This window comes from Eschscholzia californica, unplaced genomic scaffold (genome assembly GCF_041429995.1).
Source record: "Eschscholzia californica isolate CP2 unplaced genomic scaffold, dmEscCali1.0.p SCAF_3, whole genome shotgun sequence".
NCBI lineage: Eukaryota > Viridiplantae > Streptophyta > Magnoliopsida > Ranunculales > Papaveraceae > Eschscholzia > Eschscholzia californica.
In genome coordinates this window covers 55373126-55391456 of record NW_028238420.1, presented here as the reverse complement: position 1 = coordinate 55391456, position 18331 = coordinate 55373126, and the positions used below count along the sequence as shown (strand labels likewise).

General features: G+C 36.3%; 1 protein-coding gene and 1 pseudogene across 2 annotated transcripts; one reads left to right on the top strand and one right to left on the bottom strand.

Annotated features, from left to right (window-relative positions):
• The first annotated feature begins 9889 nt into the window (after positions 1–9889).
• Positions 9890–13506, top strand: LOC147552060 (polyphenol oxidase, chloroplastic-like). The gene is made up of 4 exons (XM_086668603.1): positions 9890–10044; positions 10200–10341; positions 11579–12856; positions 12943–13506. Exons 1-4 carry the CDS (start codon positions 9890–9892, stop codon positions 13504–13506), a joined length of 2139 nt encoding a protein of 712 aa, XP_086524729.1.
• Positions 13507–13615: 109 nt separating this feature from the next.
• On the bottom strand, positions 13616–17446 carry LOC147552059 (glutamate--tRNA ligase, cytoplasmic pseudogene; annotated as a pseudogene). The gene is made up of 2 exons (XR_015237472.1): positions 14682–17446; positions 13616–13731 (listed from the first exon to the last, which is right to left on the bottom strand). The product of XR_015237472.1 is annotated as a glutamate--tRNA ligase, cytoplasmic pseudogene (transcript).
• Positions 17447–18331: the final 885 nt, after the last annotated feature.

Here is an 18331-nt window from a genome sequence, read left to right as displayed (position 1 = left end):
TTTTTAAACATTATTTTGGTCTATATACTCATGGACTCACTCAAGAAAACCTCAACTAGTCATATTGTCAAGTTGTATTTGAGATTCTCATTCTTAGGTGACAAAAATAGAGATCCTCAATTCTTGTATGTCTCAAATACAACACTCTAAACTTATGTTTTTACTTATGTGACATGATTAATTTGGGAGATATAAAAAGATTCAAGTTCTGTTAGTTCAAATTCAAACATCGAGAGTTGACAATTACATATATCTCAAGAGGAAACTCTAGAAATATAATGTCCTCTTGAGATATTTTTGTTTCACCTTCGATACGTCATCTGTAAGATTTTAGTTGAGTTTTGCACTAGACATGATTTGAAAAAACAAAACTATAAAAGTCTTACTCGGCACTCCATCTTTAAAGATCTGAGTTCAGCATTGAAGATGCTCTTACTGTCCTTTTTTATTTAAGATGGAGTCTTGCATTCCACGTGCTTTAATTATTTATATCATGGTTACTCATCCAATTGTTGAGGGGGAGATCTAACTGCTAGCTCATTCTCAAATAATGACTTATTTAAAAACGAATCAATTACGTATGGATTGAGATGTCGTGGTTGAAGGAAATCATTAAAAGATTAGACCAATCAGAGAAACTCATCACGTTTATTTCATAATTAATTAATAGTTTACCTAGGTAACCCAACAAATAATTGTACGTTTATTTCATAATCAATTAATAGTTTACCTAGGTAACCAAATAAATAATTGAACCACATGATATAATTCAATTAGGATAAATTTTAATTAAAGTCCACTTGTTAATTAACTAAGGGGGGTATTGGATTGGGACTTTCGCGGACATTTGAGAGTCCGCGAAAGTCCGAGGCATTCAAATCCAGACATTTAAGAGTCCACGAAAGTCTGAGGCATTCAAATCCAGACATTTGAGAGTCCACGAAAGTCTGAGGCCTTCAAATCCAAACATTTGAGACTCTATGAAAGTCCGAGGCATTCGATTTGTCTTCCAAAATGTCTCAGACTTTGGTGGACTTCATAGTTTGAAGGATTTGGGACAAATTTGGAAGTCAAAATCTCTTTCAAAAAACAAGAGACATTTGAAGTCCATCATGTGATCAAATAACAATAATAATATTAAAATAATAAATATCTACCAAATGTCCATCAATGTCCACAAATATTCACAGATGTCTACGAAAGTCGAAAAATATATTTTTGAAATGTTAGTATAAATATATTATTTCATGTAATTAAAAAATAATAATGATATTAAAATAATAAATATCTACCAAATGTCCATCAATGTCCACAAATATTCACAGATGTCTACGAAAGTCGAAAAATATATTTTTGAAATCTTAGTATAAACATATTATTTCATGTGATTAGACAATAATAATAATATTAAAATAATAAATGTCTACCAAATGTCCATCAATGTCCACAATATTTACAGATGTCTACGAAAGTCGAAAAATATATTTTTGAAATGTTAGTATAAATATATTATTTCATGTAATTAAAAAATAATAATAATATTAAAATAATAAATATCTATCAAATGTCCATCAAAGTCCACAAATATTCACAGATGTCTACGAAAGTCGAAAAATATATTTTTGAAATGTTAGTATAAATATATTATTTCATGTGATTACACAATAATAATAATATTAAAATAATAAATGTCTACCAAATGTCCATCAATGTCCACAAATATTCACAGATGTCTACGAAAGTCGAAAAATATATTTTTGAAATGTTAGTATAAATATATTATTTCATGTGATTAAAAAATAATAATAATATTAAAATAATAAATATCTACCAAATGTCCATCAATGTCCACAAATATTCACAGATGTCTACGAAAATCGAAAAATATATTTTTGAAATGTTAATATAAACATATTATTTCATGTGATTAAACAATAATAATAATATTAAAATAATAAATATCTACCAAATGTCCATCAATGTCCACAAATATTCACAGATGTCTACGAAAGTCGAAAAATATATTTTTGAAATGTTAGTATAAATATATTATTTCATGTGATTAAACAATAATAATATTAAAATAATAAATGTCTACCAAATATCCATCAATGTCCACAAATATTCACAGATGTCTACAAAAGTCGAAAAATATATTTTTGATTAGCACAATATAATATGCATTACACATTTTGTCAATGGACTCAAGATCTTAAAATGTCCCCAGGACATTTTGTTTATGGATCAAATGTCTTGAAATGTCTATAAAGACATTTTGTCTACAAACTCTCAATGTCTTGAAAATGTCTATGAACACATGTTGTCTATAATAAGTCATCCGAAGTGTCTTGAAATGTCTACGGGACAATTTGTCTATGAAAGTCTGTGAAAGTCTCGATCCACTACCCCCCCTAAGTTCGGCTAAACGTTCCCATTCTAATTAAAATGAGTTAATTCCTATATGGCCACCTACTTTGTGATCAACTTCTTTTATGGCCTTCAAATGTCTGTAAATTCAAATATGGCTCCCTATTTTCATAGAAATGCCATAACTACCCCTCCCATTAATATACTTTCAAAATAAAATTAGAACCTAAATTCCACCTCACTTCCCTCTCCACCACTCATCTCTCTCCACGTCACCTCTCTCTCTCTCTCCAACTCACCACTCTATTCTCCGATGAAGGTCGGCGACCTTCAAACTTAAAAAAAAAAAAAAAAAAATTCTCACCTCTCTCTCTCTCTAAAAGCTCTGGCGAAGGGGGTTTCCCTTTGCCGGAATTCTGGTCTGTTTAAGGTCGCCGACCGATTTTATTCCCATAGAAGCAGATTTTATTCCCATTTTACTTGGGAAAACGGGTAGAACAGAGTGCTAAAGTCTCTAAACCTAAACGTGAATAATTTGTTGAGAACGAAAAAAATCTATCAAGAGAGAAAAAATGAGAACTGTTGGTCTTGTGTAGGTTAGGTATTTATTTGATTTGTAGTGGGAATTTACTAGCTTCAAATAATTTGGTTATGGCTTTGTTGAATTACGAGCTTTAACTTTAGGGGAAGGTTATCAATTGAGTTTTAGGGTTAAGTTTATTTGGGTTTCTAGGGCAAGCTTACTGGTAGGATTGGCCGGTATGGCTACCTTATATTAAGATGATGAAGTTATGATGATGAGTTATATTAAAGCTAATTTCTTCTCGCCCTCGTTATCCTACCTTACTTGATGCTTATATTGACTGTCAAAAGGTAATGTTAAATTCACGATTATATAATAATCGGAGATATGAACATGAAATTAAAGACACGATAATTTAACGTGGTTCAGTCGATTACTCAAGACCTACATCCAAGGAGAAATAACTCTTTATTAATAATTCACCACATACAATTGTATGTGGGTTTGATCGGTTACATTGGTCAGACATAACTCGATGAGTTTTATTCCTAGAACCCTCTCCTATTTATAGCTTGTTTATTAGATGAAATTCGGCAAGAAAATGATAGAAGTAAAAGTACTGTTGTTTCTACTACTTGTCTTGGTGATGATCTTAAGCTTGATAATTTCATGGGCTATCTCTCTCTCTTTCTTTCTATAATACTTTCTCTCTCAAGAGAGAGAGGTGAGAAAAAAAAAATTTCTTTTAAGTTTGAAGGTCGTCGGCTGGAAAATTTTCCGGCCGGCGATCTTCATCGGGGAAGAGAGTGGTGAGTTGGAGAGAGAGAGGTGACGTGGAGAGAGATGAGTGGTGGAGAGAGAAGTGAGGTGGAATTTAGGTTTTTGTTTTTAATTTTATTTTGAAAATATATTAATGAGAGGGGTAGTTATGGCATTTCTATGAAAATAGAGGGTTATATTGAATTTACAGAAATTTGGAAGCCATAAAAGAAGCTGGTCACAAAGTAGGGGGCCATATAGGAATTAACTTAATTAAAATTTTGTGTTATCAATGAGATCACAGTTCTAACTACTTTTTATCTTAACAAAGAAAAAAAAACTACTTTTTTCATTAGTTTGACCGTCCATGCAATTAATTCCATTTCATTCGGGACATCTCATATGAGCTTGGATTTTTTTTGAAGGAAAAGTAATTAAGAAAATCATTACAATGACATTTGATACATCAAATATGTGATAAACACGATAACCGTCAAATTAAATTATAAAACAAACTGGCCCAACTAAATTAGTGGCCTTCAGCCCAAAAGTTCAAAGTAATCAAAGAAATTATATTATTCTTTAATATTCAAAAGACATACAAGATTTTATTTGTAGAGTTGGAATACTACTAGTCTCTAATTTATTAGTTTCTAATGTCTGATAGGTTATAATACTTTTACTAGTTTCTGATATTTATTACCTTCTAATATCTCCATATAGGAAAGATAATCCAACACTCCCTCGCAAGTTGGTGCATTGATATCGCACATGCTCAACTTGTCCACTAATTTCAAAAATATTCGGCTTGAAACTGCTTTGGTAAAAGCATCAAACAATGTGTTAACCATTTGCAAAACTTTCGTACATGCAGCAGAATAATCACCATGGCCCCAACTCAGACTCCAAGACATAAATTTCTTCATTGAGCTGGTCACTCTCCTGTTCAATGATTTTAGCCTCCATGCTTTGTTGTTGAGCCGCCCGTTGCGCTCATCGAGCAGGTTTAATTATCTCGTTATGTTGGTGAGCCATGACCTCCTTTTGTTTTGATAATTTACCTTCAAGTTCTTTGATGGAGGATTCCTTTGCAGCAAGTGATGCCTCCAATTCCTAAATAAGAGTTCCTTGCTCTGTTGCACTCTCTGTTTGCACATTCCTGTGCATCTTCAATTCAATAGCCTTCTTTTCTAATCTTTCTCTTTCTTCAGTAAGACAATTGATCATCAATTCACGCCGCTTAACTTTTGATATTGGCTCTTCTACTTTCTGATTGGCCAATGAGGCCACAAATTCTGCATGTTGTTTACCAAGTTTAGCTACTTCAGAGTAACCTCAATTTACTTCAAACGTGCGCTTACTTGACAAACTATCGTCATATTTCAAACACCTCTTTCTGCGAACTTAATACGTATGTCACTAGGACATGAAACACCAGGAATATCATTGGTCAATGACTTGCATTGCCATTAGTTCATTCTACAACTTTCTCCCATCACCATTCGCATCATTGATGGTTTAAATTTGTTTTCACGAAACTACATATAATAATTCTCTAGTAACCCAATATTAAACCACTAAAAATACCAGATTTTATGATATCTAAGATTTTCGATATATCTTCTGAAAGTCTCTCTGCATCACGATTGTATATGATTCTTACAACTACCCTTAGAGCATTAATCCTAGTATCACAATAATATTCCTTTGTATTAATCGATAAGTATTTGTCAACGGAGTGTAATAACTTATATTTTGTACGGTTTTAACCCAACTTTAAATCCGTCTTTGACAAATCCATCAATGTGTATTCAAAGTGATGTTCGCGTAGATGATTTTGAGTGAGGAAAATTCTCACTCTAAAATCAATTGATGCAGCTGAAAATTTGATAAATATGCTAGAACGATGACTAAAGCTTCAGAACGGGGAAGTTCACTTCACAAAGAGAGCGAAAATAAATTGGTATAGATTTAGATAAGAATTGAGTAGATTTCACTGGATAAAATTTATAGAGAAGCCTCTTTTTATTGCAATAGAAGTTCTGAAACTCAAATACGAGTAACTGTTAGAGAAAGGGAAATGATAGAGTGCCCAGCAATTTTGCCCATTAAATTGCCCAACTTTCCTTATTTAGAAATAAAAGCGGTCCCCACCGTAGTCAAACTTTGAAAAACCCTTGTCTTTTAGTGATTCCACATCAGCTGGGCAATTTAATGGGCTAAAAACTGGGCACTCTAGCATCTCCCGTTAGAGAAAAGTCATTCCAAATAAACAAAATACTAGAATTTGGAAAACAAATTCTCATAAACATAAAGACACTAAATATATATATATATATAGATGGTAAGTTAATTGAATTTCTCATTTTATCTTTGTCAAAATCTCCATACATCATATGTCTTATAATTAAGGTAATCTAGATCAAATATTACAAATTGTATTTTTATGGTGAATGAAAAACAAAATAATGCCTTTAAACTAAACATCAACTTATGTTTATTTTAGTAAGATAAAATCTTCTAGCTAAGTAAAGGTGGTTAATAATAGAGCTTATCTAGCCAGCGAAGCACTGGATCATGAAGAGGAGCACCAGATCATATTTTTTTAGTTTGTTATTTTCTGTTACAACCACTTGTAACTGGTTTTCTAACAGACTTATGTTCTCTCTTGATTTTGTTTTCTCTCTCTAGAATCTATAAATAAAGATGTAATAGTTTGTTAGAGTTTTTAATGAGAATGAAAATCAATTATGGTATCAGAGCTAAGTTCTCTTCTTCCTTCTTTCTCTCTCTAAACCTTCATCAAACTTTCTCTTCTAAAATCTTCATCTTCATCTTCTTCCCTTCTTTTTTTCTTCTTCGAAAACTCGATAAACTAGAATTCTCTGCTAATTCGAGATGGAAACACCTAAAATCACATCTCTTTCTATCAATTCTATGGAAAATGCAATCCCAATTAAGCTCCATCAGATAATTACCTCACTTGGAAAGCCACGTTTCTTCTAATTCTGAGAAAATGTAAAGTTTTAGATCTAGTCGATGGTACTAGACCTTGTCCTATGAAATATAGTGATGAGGATAAATGAATTAACAACATAATCAATCAAGACTATATTGATTGGATAGAGGAAGATCAAACACTTCTTATTTGGATAAATTCGACACTATCAGACTCAGTAATGTCATATGTAGTTGGAAATTCTACATATGAAGAACTGTGGAAGAATCTTGAAGACTCATTCTCCACTTCATCAACTGCTCATATCATTCAACTTCAAGATCAACTTCGCGAATGTAAGAAGAATGATTTTCACAATTCCTGAGTTTCTTGGTCAAATTAAGAAAATTTGTGATAAATTAGCAGCTTCTGGAAGTCCTGCTAGTACTTGAGATCATTGTTACAATTCTAAGAGGATTACCATCTGAGTATGATTCATTTGCATATGCTATTCGAATCAGAAATCCTCCTGTCACTATAGCAGAACTTCATAATCTTCTAACAAGTGAAGAGATTATGATCAATGAAAAGCTTAAGAGAAATCGAGTCATTAACAGTCAAGCTTTCTTAACTCAGAATCAACCTCATTCATGAAGAGGTCAGGGATATGGCAGAGGATATGCTCATAATCAATCTCAGTATGGAAGAGGTCAAAATTATGGCAGATCTTCTAATCATAATGGAAGAGGCAAACAACATTATCAACACAACAATGGCAGACTCAACTCACAATATAATCATAACAAATCTGATTATTCTTCTTTCACAAGTGATCGACCAGTATGTCAAATTTGTCACAAGGTTGGGCATACAACCATTGAATGCTACCATCGTATTAACTTCTCCTACCAAGGTCGAGCACCTCCTAATAATCTTGCAGCCATGTTAGCATCAGCTGATGTTTTTGGGCATAATCCATGGTATGCTGATTCAGGAGCTACTAATCACATTACTCCTAATCTCAACCAACTTACTGTCCCTACTGATTTTAAAGGCCAAGACAAGATAGCTACTGCTAGTGGCCAAGGTATGTCTATCACTCACACTGGTCATGTTTATTTTATTAAGAATAATGATTGTTTTAAACTCTCTAATGTTCTTAGAGCCCCTAAAGCCTCTCACAACCTGCTGTCTGTACACAAATTCACAACAGATAACCAATGTTCCTTAACATTTGATCCTTTTGGGTTTTATGTGAAGGACTTGTACTCAACCAAGACACTTTTTCAAGGGCCAACTGAAGCTGGTCTCTATCCTATAGACCTATCCTCTCAATTCAACCAACATAATAAAGTTTTCAGTGCTCAGAAGTCTGATGAAGCTATTTGGCATCAAAGACTAGGCCATCCTACCTTTCAAGCTCTACAGAGATTAAGAGATGTTTTGTTTTCTGCTAATAAGACAATGCAACCTATCTTTTCCACTGGTTGTCAACTAGGTAGGAGTAAGAAATTGTCATTTCATTCTTCTGTTACAAAATCGAATGCTCCATTAGAGTTGTTGCATCTTGACCTATGGAGTCCTGCACTTGTGCCATCTGTTAGTGGCTATAAGTACTATGTGAATATTATTGATGATTGGTCCAAATTTTGTCGTGTATTTCCTTTATTTGCTAAGTCTGATTTCAGACACACATTTACTACCTTCAAAAGCAACATTGAAAACAATCTTGGGTTGAAAATCAAAAACATTAGAACAGATGATGGGGGAGAATTTCTTCACCATTCTTTTCAACTTTTGCTTCAAGAGGCAGGCATTACCCACCAAATGACATGCCCTCACACCCCTGAGCAAAATGGGATGGTTGAATTTAAACATAACCATTTACTAGATGTCACTAGAACTGTCTATCCAGTTCATCTCTCCCTTTCAAAGATTGTTTAATGTTCCTCCTGACTATCAATCTCTCAAAGTTTTTGGATGTGTTTGCTTCTCCTGGCTTAGACCTTATTCTTCTCGCAAGTTAGCTCCCAGAAGTAAGGAATGTGTATTTCTTGGCTATTGTGATGTTCAGAAAGGTTATAGGTGTCTTGATCCTCAGTCTTGTAGAGTTTCTGTGTCCAGGCATGTTGTGTTTAATGAATTATCTTTTCCCTATGCTCACATCTCAAGTTCCTCTCCTAAACCATCTACTGTACCTTCAAACCCATGTATATTGCCTTCTCCTATTCCAAGTGCCTATTATACCTATTGAACCTATTATACTTATTACACCCATTGAACCCATTCCACCCATTGAGCCTATGACACCCACTAAACCTATTACACCTATTGAGTCTATTCCACCCATTGAGTTTGTTTCTCTCTCTACAAATGAACCTTCTTCTGCTTCTACAATTCAGTCTCAGTCAATTCATCCTCTGCAAACAAGAGTCAAATCAGGCATTTTTAAACCAAAGGCCTATAATTTTTCTACTCTTCATCCCAGTTCACCTATTCTTTTGGCCACTACTCTACCTCCCACTCCCACTTGTTTCACACAAGTCAATAAGGATCCCAAGTGGTGTGCAGCTATGTGTGTATTGGAAAAGTCAGGAACTTGGTCTCTAGTTCCCCCTTCACCTGATCAGAATTTAGTTGGATGTAAATGGGTGTTTAAAATTAAGCAAAATTTTGATGGAATCATTGAGAGATGCAAAGCTCGACTGGTTGCCAAAGGTTTTCATCAAAGAGAAGGGGTGGATTTTACTAAAACATTTAGTCCAGTAGCTAAACCAACTACTATTCGAGTTTTTCTTAATCAGGCAGTTCAAAATGATTGGGAAATCAGACAACTTGATGTTAGTAATGCCTTTCTTCATGGTCATTTAAAAGAAACTGTGTTGATGACACAACCACCTAGTTTTCAAGATTCTTCTAAACCCAATCATGTCTACCAGCTTCACAGATCTCTGTATGGACGTAAACAAACTCCTAGAGCTTAAGCTCCTAGAGCTTGGTATGAAGAACTAGTTGATAACCTTCTCGAAATTGGTTTCTCTATGTCAAGTTCTGACTCTTCCTTGTTCATTTATAGTCATCAAGGCCATTTGATATATATACTGGTCTATTTTGATGATATTCTCATCACAGGAAGCTCCAATGATGTTTGTACAAAGGTAATCCAGTAACTTCACAACACATTCTCTATGAAAGATTTGGGTCCTTCACACTATTTTTTGGGCTCAGAAGTGTCTCGAGATAGAACTGACATCACTCTCACTCAATCCAAATACACCATTGATCTTCTGCAAAAGACGAAAATGGATGGTGCTAAGCCTTGTTCATCTCCTTTTGCTGTTAATTCTAAATTGGCACCAAATGATGATGATTTACTGGAAGATCCTATCAAAGTCTTGTGGGGGCTTTACAATATCTTACTTGGACTCGACCTGATATCAATTTTGTTGTTAGCCAAGTCTGTCAGTTTATGCACAAACCAACTAATGCTCATTACCAAGCAGCCAAGAGAATTTTAAGGTACCTCAAAGCCACAATCCAATTTGGAATTCATCTCACTAAGTCTTCTCAATTTAATTTGGATGTGTTTATTGATGCTGACTGGGCTGGTAGCTCGTTTGATAGTCGAAGCACTAGTGGTTATGTGATCTATCTAGCTAGGAATCCTATTAGTTGGTCTGCCAAGAAGCAACCCATTGTTTCTCGCTCTTCAACAGAGGTTGAGTATAGGGCTTTGGCTCAATCAGCAGCTGAGGCAATTTGGATTTGTTCTCTCTTAAAGGATCTTCGCATTTGTCTCCCTTATCCACCTCAAATTTGGTGTGACAGTGTCTCAGCTCTCTCTTTGGCCTCAAACCCAGTGTTTCATTCGAAAATTAAGCATCTAGGATTGGATTTCCACTTCATCCGAGAGTTAGTCTCCTCCAAACAGTTGAGTCTTCGATACATCTCGACTCATCTTCAACCAGCTAATACATTTACTAAAGCCTTACCTGATCCTAGATTTAGTTTGCTTAGAAACAAACTGAAAGTTCTCTCTAAGACAACTTCAGTTTGAAGGGGGTAATAGAGCTTCTCTAGCTGGCGAAGCACTGGATCATGAAAAGGAGCACCAGATCATATTTTTAGTTTGTTATTTTCTGTTACAACCACTTGTAATGGTTTTCTAACAGACTTCTCTTCTCTCTTGATTTCATTTTCTCTCTCTAGAATCTATAAATAGAGATGTAATAGTTTGTTTGAGTTTTTAATGAGAATGAAAATCAACTAGTTAATGTTTAACAATATATATGAGTTCCAGGAAGAGCTATATTACAAATTTAACCCACGGAAAAAGGAAACCATGCCTGTTTAATTGATCTTTATTATGTAATTTATTAGTCAAAATGATTTCAATAATTCAATTTAGAAGAAAAAAAAATGTTTCGTTTCAGAGTTTAGAGAACACAACTATAATTGTGCCAACAAGTACTAATGAGTTTATATTTTAAGTAAGAGTTCGTCGATCTCTTAAAAGCATGTGCAAAATTTGTCATCCGATAGATATTAAGTTTGAGGATCTATCACCATCTTCACGTTCTAATATTAAAACCTCCTTGTTATTGATAAGATGGCAGTTCCAGTTAACTATTTTGTCTGCCAGCATTAGTTTTAATTTCTTAATTAAGCACATGTTATTACTTAATTAGAAAAGTGCCACTTGATTACTCCATTTTGTCTTCTAATCAGTTTCTATTTTATTATAGAATTAATTTAATGTTAATTGAAGAGCTCATGGTTATCTTCTGTATAAAGCAACCTACTTGGTGCCTTACTTCATCACAATCACTTATCCAACTTCATCAAACATGCCTTCTCTCTCACTCTTGGCGACCACCACCACCACATTTTCCTCTTCTTCCTCTTTCTCCGGCAATAACAAATCACTAGTCAGCTACCAACCACCAGTTCGTGTTGGCAAGCAAGTAGTTAAGTACACTTGTTGTCAAAAGAAACAAAGTGGAAACCATGACAGTGAAAGCAACAATGGTGCCAGTAACATTGATAGGAGAAATATGCTTTTTGGTTTGGGAGGGATGTATGGAGCAGCATCTACAGCTATTGGCACTGACTTAGCCATGGGTGCTCCATTCGCGCCTCCCGACTTAAAAACTTGTGATTCCGCATTTGATCCACAGACCGGAAAAGACCTCCAGTGTTGTCCTTCTCAAAAATTCCTCGATGCACCAATCGTGGATTTCAAGTCCCCATATAGATATGGGGACGACTGGTACCACAGGCGGGAGTGGAAACATGGTTCTAGGGGAAATCATGGCTCTGGGAGTTGGAAGCAAGGATCTGGCAACTGGAATCAGAAACCTGGGTCTAATGGGACCCAGAGGCCGGGTTCCAGGTTTCACCGGACCCCAGACTTCAGCTGGAAGGGCCATACACAAACAGTTTTGCGAATAAGAAAACCAGCTCACGAGTACACACCGTCGGAGATCAAAAGGTTTGAGGATGCCATTAAAGCTATGAAGGGTCTTAAGCCCGATGATCCGTGGAACTTCTATCAGCAGGCTTTGATTCACTGCACATACTGTAATACTGCATATCCCCAGGCAGGGAGTGACAAGAAACTCCAAGTTCATGGGAGTTGGTTCTTCCTCCCATGGCACAGGATGTACCTTTACTTTTGGGAGAAGATTCTAGGTACTCTCATAAATGATCCAACTTTCACCATCCCTTTCTGGAACTGGGACAATCCTAAAGCCATGAAAATTCCTAAGTGGTATCTTAACGCAATTTCTCCTGTTTACGATGAAAAGCGCAACCTTAATCATTACGACTTGCCTTGGGATTTTCTTTTCAGTACTGATACTAATATCGACCCACCCCCAAGTGAGGAGGATATGGTGATAAAGAGGAATATGCTTCAAATCCATAGGACCTTCGCCGAAGCAGCAACTAACCCCCAAATTTTCATGGGGAACCCGCTTAGAGCTGGACAAGATGCAGATTCTATAGGAATTTCTGGGACTTGTGAGAGGTTACATGATCCTATGCACGGATGGGTAGGATCACTTCATAAACCTGATTATCATGACATGGGTAACTTCTCAACTGCTGCAAAAGATACATTGTTCTGGGCTCACCACGGAAACGTTGATAGAATGTGGGATTTATACAATAAGGGTTGGAACAAGGGGAAGCCTGAGTTCACCGACAATGACTGGCTTGATTCCACATTTCTCTTCTACGACGAGAATAGAAAAGTTGTTAGGATCAAGGTACGTACCTATACAAAAGATTTGGTAATACTAATTATTATTATTATTGTTAAAATTTTAACATATATACTACTTTGTCCGTACAGGTGAGGGACGTATTGACACCAGAACAACTTGGATACACCTACCATTCTGTAGAAACCCCATGGGTGGACCAATCCCAATTCCGCCAGCCTAAAAAGGCTGGTGCGAGGAAACTGCCGGCCAAGGTGATTACAGTTTTTGAATTTGGAACAAGTCCACGGGTAATCGATGAAAACATCCGAGCAATTACAAAGAGGCCAAAGGCATCTCGTACTGATATCGAAAAAGATGACGCAACTGAGGTTCTTATCATTGATGGAATTGAATTTAAAGATGGAATGCCTGGTCGTGTGGACGTTTATGTTACAATAGAAACAAGCAAAGGTGAGGCAGGTGCAGACAAAGGAGAGTTGGCTGGTAGTTTTGTGAATATTCCCCACGGGAGGCCTCACGCATCATCACCACATAACGGAATGAAGCATAGATTGGACATTGGTATCACTGAACTTCTTAGAAATTTGGACATCGAAGATGCTGAAAACTTGGTTGTCACTTTGGTGACTGGTCATAAGGGGATTACTGTGGACGGAATCCGTATCGAACTGGTCCAGAATCCAAAAGAATGAAGTCTTCTAGTAATGTCCGATTCGGTGTGATAAAATGGATCATTATTTATAAAGGGAATAACCCTCTTTTTATCTTTCTTTTTTTTTCTTGTTTTGCAATAAGGAGTTGTTACTTCAACTTTAAGTACTGTCTCTTCTTGATGCTAGGGTTGTTGTAATGCTGATTGTCATCAATTCCAGTGTTATCTGTCGACTTTTCAAAGCAATTCTTGTATCTCTCCATTTCTGAAATTTGAATATTTGTTTTGAAGTTGCGGTTCGAAGGAAACTCATATGCAAGGGTAAAGTTGTTTCATGTATTGTTGCAAATAGGATGTCTTTTCCTCCAATTTTCTCATAAGTCACGTTTTCCGTATTTGTTATGAGTAAAGTTTTCATTTCATTGGAAGCGTAAATAATTCTCAGATTAATTATTTTACTATATAGAGAAGAAAATGAGTTTAAAGAGAATCCGGGGAGAAAATTCAGATAGAAGGAATCAAACCCTCACTTTCTAGAAAATTTCCGGGCTTACTTGGTCTAAAAAAATCAACAATCTTTGATTAGAGTAGTTACCAAGTTGGTTTCCACCTTCTAGATCAAGAGTCCGAGACACGGTGATGTAGAACGCAGCGGAAATAATGAAGACGATAAAATAAACGAAGAACGATTAAAAGAAAGATTAAAATAACTCTAAAACTGATAAACTTTATGAAACTCAAGGGGATTTTCTCTTCAACATGAAAATAAAAGACAGACTAGACCTCCTTTTATAGGATATCATACTTTCCTAGTTAGACTCAAACTGGACTTTCCTGAATAATGGAAATACTGAAATACTGCAACTTCCTAAATAGATAGACTCAAACTAGACTTTTCCAATTAATGGAAATACTGAAATAAGGTAACTTCCTAAACCTAGATTCAATACGAATAACACTAAAACTGGAACTTTCCTAAATCTAATCATTATGGTCGATTGGCCTACGTGGCCGTTAGGCCACGGCAAAAAGCGTCCACGCCGGGTGCCCCTGCATCAGCTTCCCCTTCTCCCACAAGGTTCGTCCCGAACCGTTTCGACGAAGAAATTAATTTGATGCACCCACATACGATGAACTCTATCATGGCGATCCGTAATTCCCACTTTGCACGAAAGGTGTCCGAAATCCGAAGGATAGAGAAAGGGACTAAGTTACCAACTATAAACTGAAACCCATGATGCGGCGATTCTCGCAGAATCGATATCAGTGAAGAAACGTCCAATAAATTTCTACATCTTTCATCATCTTGAAATTTGATGAAGAAGCTTGCAAATACTATATTTTCCTCTACCAAAAAATTAGCCTTCAAATTCACCATCCAATCATCACGAGAAGAGCCAAAAAAGGTTGCAAGGCATCGTAAAATTTTTCGAAGATGAACAATCATACTTTCTGTTATATGTTGCATGGCCTCACCTCTCATCTTGGCTTGATTGGTTGCTTTAGGTTGAACCTTTTGAGTTAGGTAAGAAAAGTATTCATGCCTTGGTATGATGCGCACAAATGGCTTCTCTGGACCGTCAACCAGGGTTAGTATCACACGCCTTTCTTGAAGGACAGCAGTATGCCTGGGGCAAACTGGGTCGATTATCTTCTTATTAATGGTCCATAGTTTGTCCCACTCCATGAGATTGAGATTTTTCGAGGCTCCCTGCTCAAGAATGAATTGTATTAATGACTCGATTTTCAGGCCTCTACGAACTATTCCTTGCACAGTTGGAAAACGAGGATCATCCCAACCATCAACCAAGTTTTGTTGAACAAACCAAAGAAGTTTACGCTTGCTAAGAAGTGTATACACCATATTCAATCGACTGAGTTCATAAATCTGGACCTTTCTTAGTCCCATGTCCCCAAGGATTCTGTAATACTGTGCATTGCGATCATGGTATTCACTAGATCGGAGGGCATGTGTTATACCTTCTGTTGCATCAACAAATGGACAAGCAAAATCATATGTTGGGTAAATTTTATACTTGGACCCAATACGATGATGAGGGACTGGATTACAACGGTAATACACCGGATCTCGAAGTGACTTGTTTGGGTCCTGCATATCCAACTTACCACGGAGGCAGCACACCAAACCGCTTTCTGACCCTTTAATCATCTCCTTCCATAATTCCATATTCTTCTCAGGGGTATTGCTCCTAGATTTTGATTCAATACCATCCATCCTTTCTTTCTGCATCTCCTCCCGTGGAGTGTCATCAACATATGCTTTCCCTTGAAGTATCAATTTTTCGGCTATTTATCAGCTGTGGGAAGTAATCTGAAGTGTATGTAACAGCATCCCATGTGATACCAAGTGTCCTAATATCTATCAGTAGATTATCCACAAAATCGTTGCTTTCCTTGGCGGGATTTGTATCATCAAAGCGAATTATTAGCCGGCCATTGTATCTTTGAGCAAAATACTGATTCAGGAGTGCAGCTTTTGAGTGTCCAATATGAAGATACCCACTGGGTTCTGGGGCAAAACGCAAGCAAGCCTCTCCAGCTTTGGCACCAGGAAGGTCTACTTCGAAAGTGGTACGGCTGGCAACTTTCCCCTTCTCGTTGCTCTCTACAGTCACAGATGTTTCTTTCTTCTCCTTCTCTTTGACCACAACCGGTTTTCCAACCCCTCTTTTACCAACATAGGTTGTTATGACATCGCCTAACAATGTATTATACTCCTCCGTAATTGAATTAAACCAACGGACTAGATTTGCATACTTCTTTGACTTCCTCAGACTTTCCCATCTTTGTCCACTGCCTGCAAGACCTGACCAGATTGCTACGTCTGCAAGAGACAAACTGTGTCCAACCAAGAGAGTCCTCGATGATAAATAAGTATCTACATATTTGCATGCATTCTCAAATTCCGACCCTTGTGAGAAGACAGAGCTGTATTCTAGCCACTCATCAGTCTGTCCAGATTCCAATGCATTCTGTCCATAAAAACTGGGTACTGATGCTACCCGACCAAGATATCGTAGTATTACATTAACTCCCTGCAATTTAGATCCAGAAGAGGAGAAGTGAAGGTAGGGAAGCGATCCAGAAGAAAGACTTGAATCAGTTAACACCGTAGTGCCAGAGATCTTCGCAGCAGCAATGACTGATATTGGAGGACTATCGGCAGCAAACAATAACTTTATCTGCTCCTCGCCCATGTCTATACCTCTCTCCTTACCCAGATTGATACAGAAGGATGAAAAATCTTCTTTGCTTTCGTTATGTTCGACTTTCTCTTCTTTTACGTCGAAGGAAGATTCGTCTTCTTCTACTGCAGTTTCAACTTCTTCGAAATCGTCTTTGTCTTCTTCGAGGTATGGTTCCGCAACCTCAAGCTCATCTTTTTCATGATCTTCGTAATCTTCTTCTTCTTCTTCTTTTATTACTTCTTCATGGTTGATGGAAATAAGAGGCTTCTCCAACCAGCCAGAGATTGACTAGATTGAAGCATCCAATCATCATTATCCAAGTATTGAGATGAGAGGTGAATCGGGTATGGAGGTAAACCGTTTGGATTACTTGTATCCAACTGAAGTGCATCAATTTGATGTTGATGGAGAGTTGGTTGTGTTGGTGGTGTAGAATAGTAAAGAGAAGATGGTGGTATTGGTGGTGGAGGTGCCGAAGATGGTATAAGAGGTTGTGAATAATAATAGTACGGCGGTGGTGGTGTTGTTTCTGGTGTTTGATAGTAATAAGATGGAGGTGATGGTGTATAACACACTAGTGGTGGTGGTGGTGACGGTTGGTATTGATAAGGATAAGATTGTGGTGTGTAATTAGAGTACGGAGGTGGTGATGGTGGGGTTTCTCGTTCGATTTCTCCCGGATTCCAATGATAATTGTACGAGTCGTTATTCGCATATAAACATGATGAACATGAGCATTGATTCGTTATCTCTTGATGAGTATAATTTGATTGAATATAATCATCTTGACAAATAGAATACGATTGATACTGATGTAACTGGTCTGGAAAAAAATTTCCAGAATCATTAGCCAAAAACTTTGGTGGCTCTGAATACCACATGATGTAGAACGCAGCGGAAATAATGAAGACGATAAAATAAACGAAGAACGATTAAAAGAAAGATTAAAATAACTCTAAAACTGATAAACTTTATGAAACTCAAGGGGATTTTCTCTTCAACATGAAAATAAAAGACAGACTAGACCTCCTTTTATAGGATATCATACTTTCCTAGTTAGACTCAAACTGGACTTTCCTGAATAATGGAAATACTGAAATACTGCAACTTCCTAAATAGATAGACTCAAACTAGACTTTTCCAATTAATGGAAATACTGAAATAAGGTAACTTCCTAAACCTAGATTCAATACGAATAACACTAAAACTGGAACTTTCCTAAATCTAATCATTATGGTCGATTGGCCTACGTGGCCGTTAGGCCACGGCAAAAAGCGTCCACGCCGGGTACCCCTGCATCACACGGAGTCATATCCCTTAAAGTTTGCTTGACTTTTGAAAAAGTATTTTTATATACATTATATATTGACAAAAAAATTTAGTGGATGATACAAAAAGTTAAACCCCTTTGTGCATTAAATTATTATATGGGGCACAAATATGAACTGATAACTTTTTAATTAAATCTCTCTTTTTCGATATTGATTCTCTTGTTACTAAGAGAGGTGAAATTATAGTGTCTCCTTGAGACTCTCTAAGTGTCACTCTAAAATTTTAATTAATAGAAACTCTTATTTTTGTTAACTAATTTTTATCTACTGAATTTAAGAGTGACATGTGGATTAAATAGAGGTACTTTAGAAATATCCATTTGAG

Bases quoted from the DNA above. Each gene is read 5' to 3' on its own strand.
- LOC147552060 (XM_086668603.1), top strand. From the start codon at position 9,890: ATGGATGGTGCTAAGCCTTGTTCATCTCCTTTTGCTGTTAATTCTAAA. The intron at 10,045-10,199 runs GTCTGTCAGTTT...CTGGGCTGGTAG, and splicing joins TCAATTTTGTTGTTAGCCAA to CTCGTTTGATAGTCGAAGCA. The intron at 10,342-11,578 runs GCAATTTGGATT...TGTTGTCAAAAG, and splicing joins TGGCTCAATCAGCAGCTGAG to AAACAAAGTGGAAACCATGA.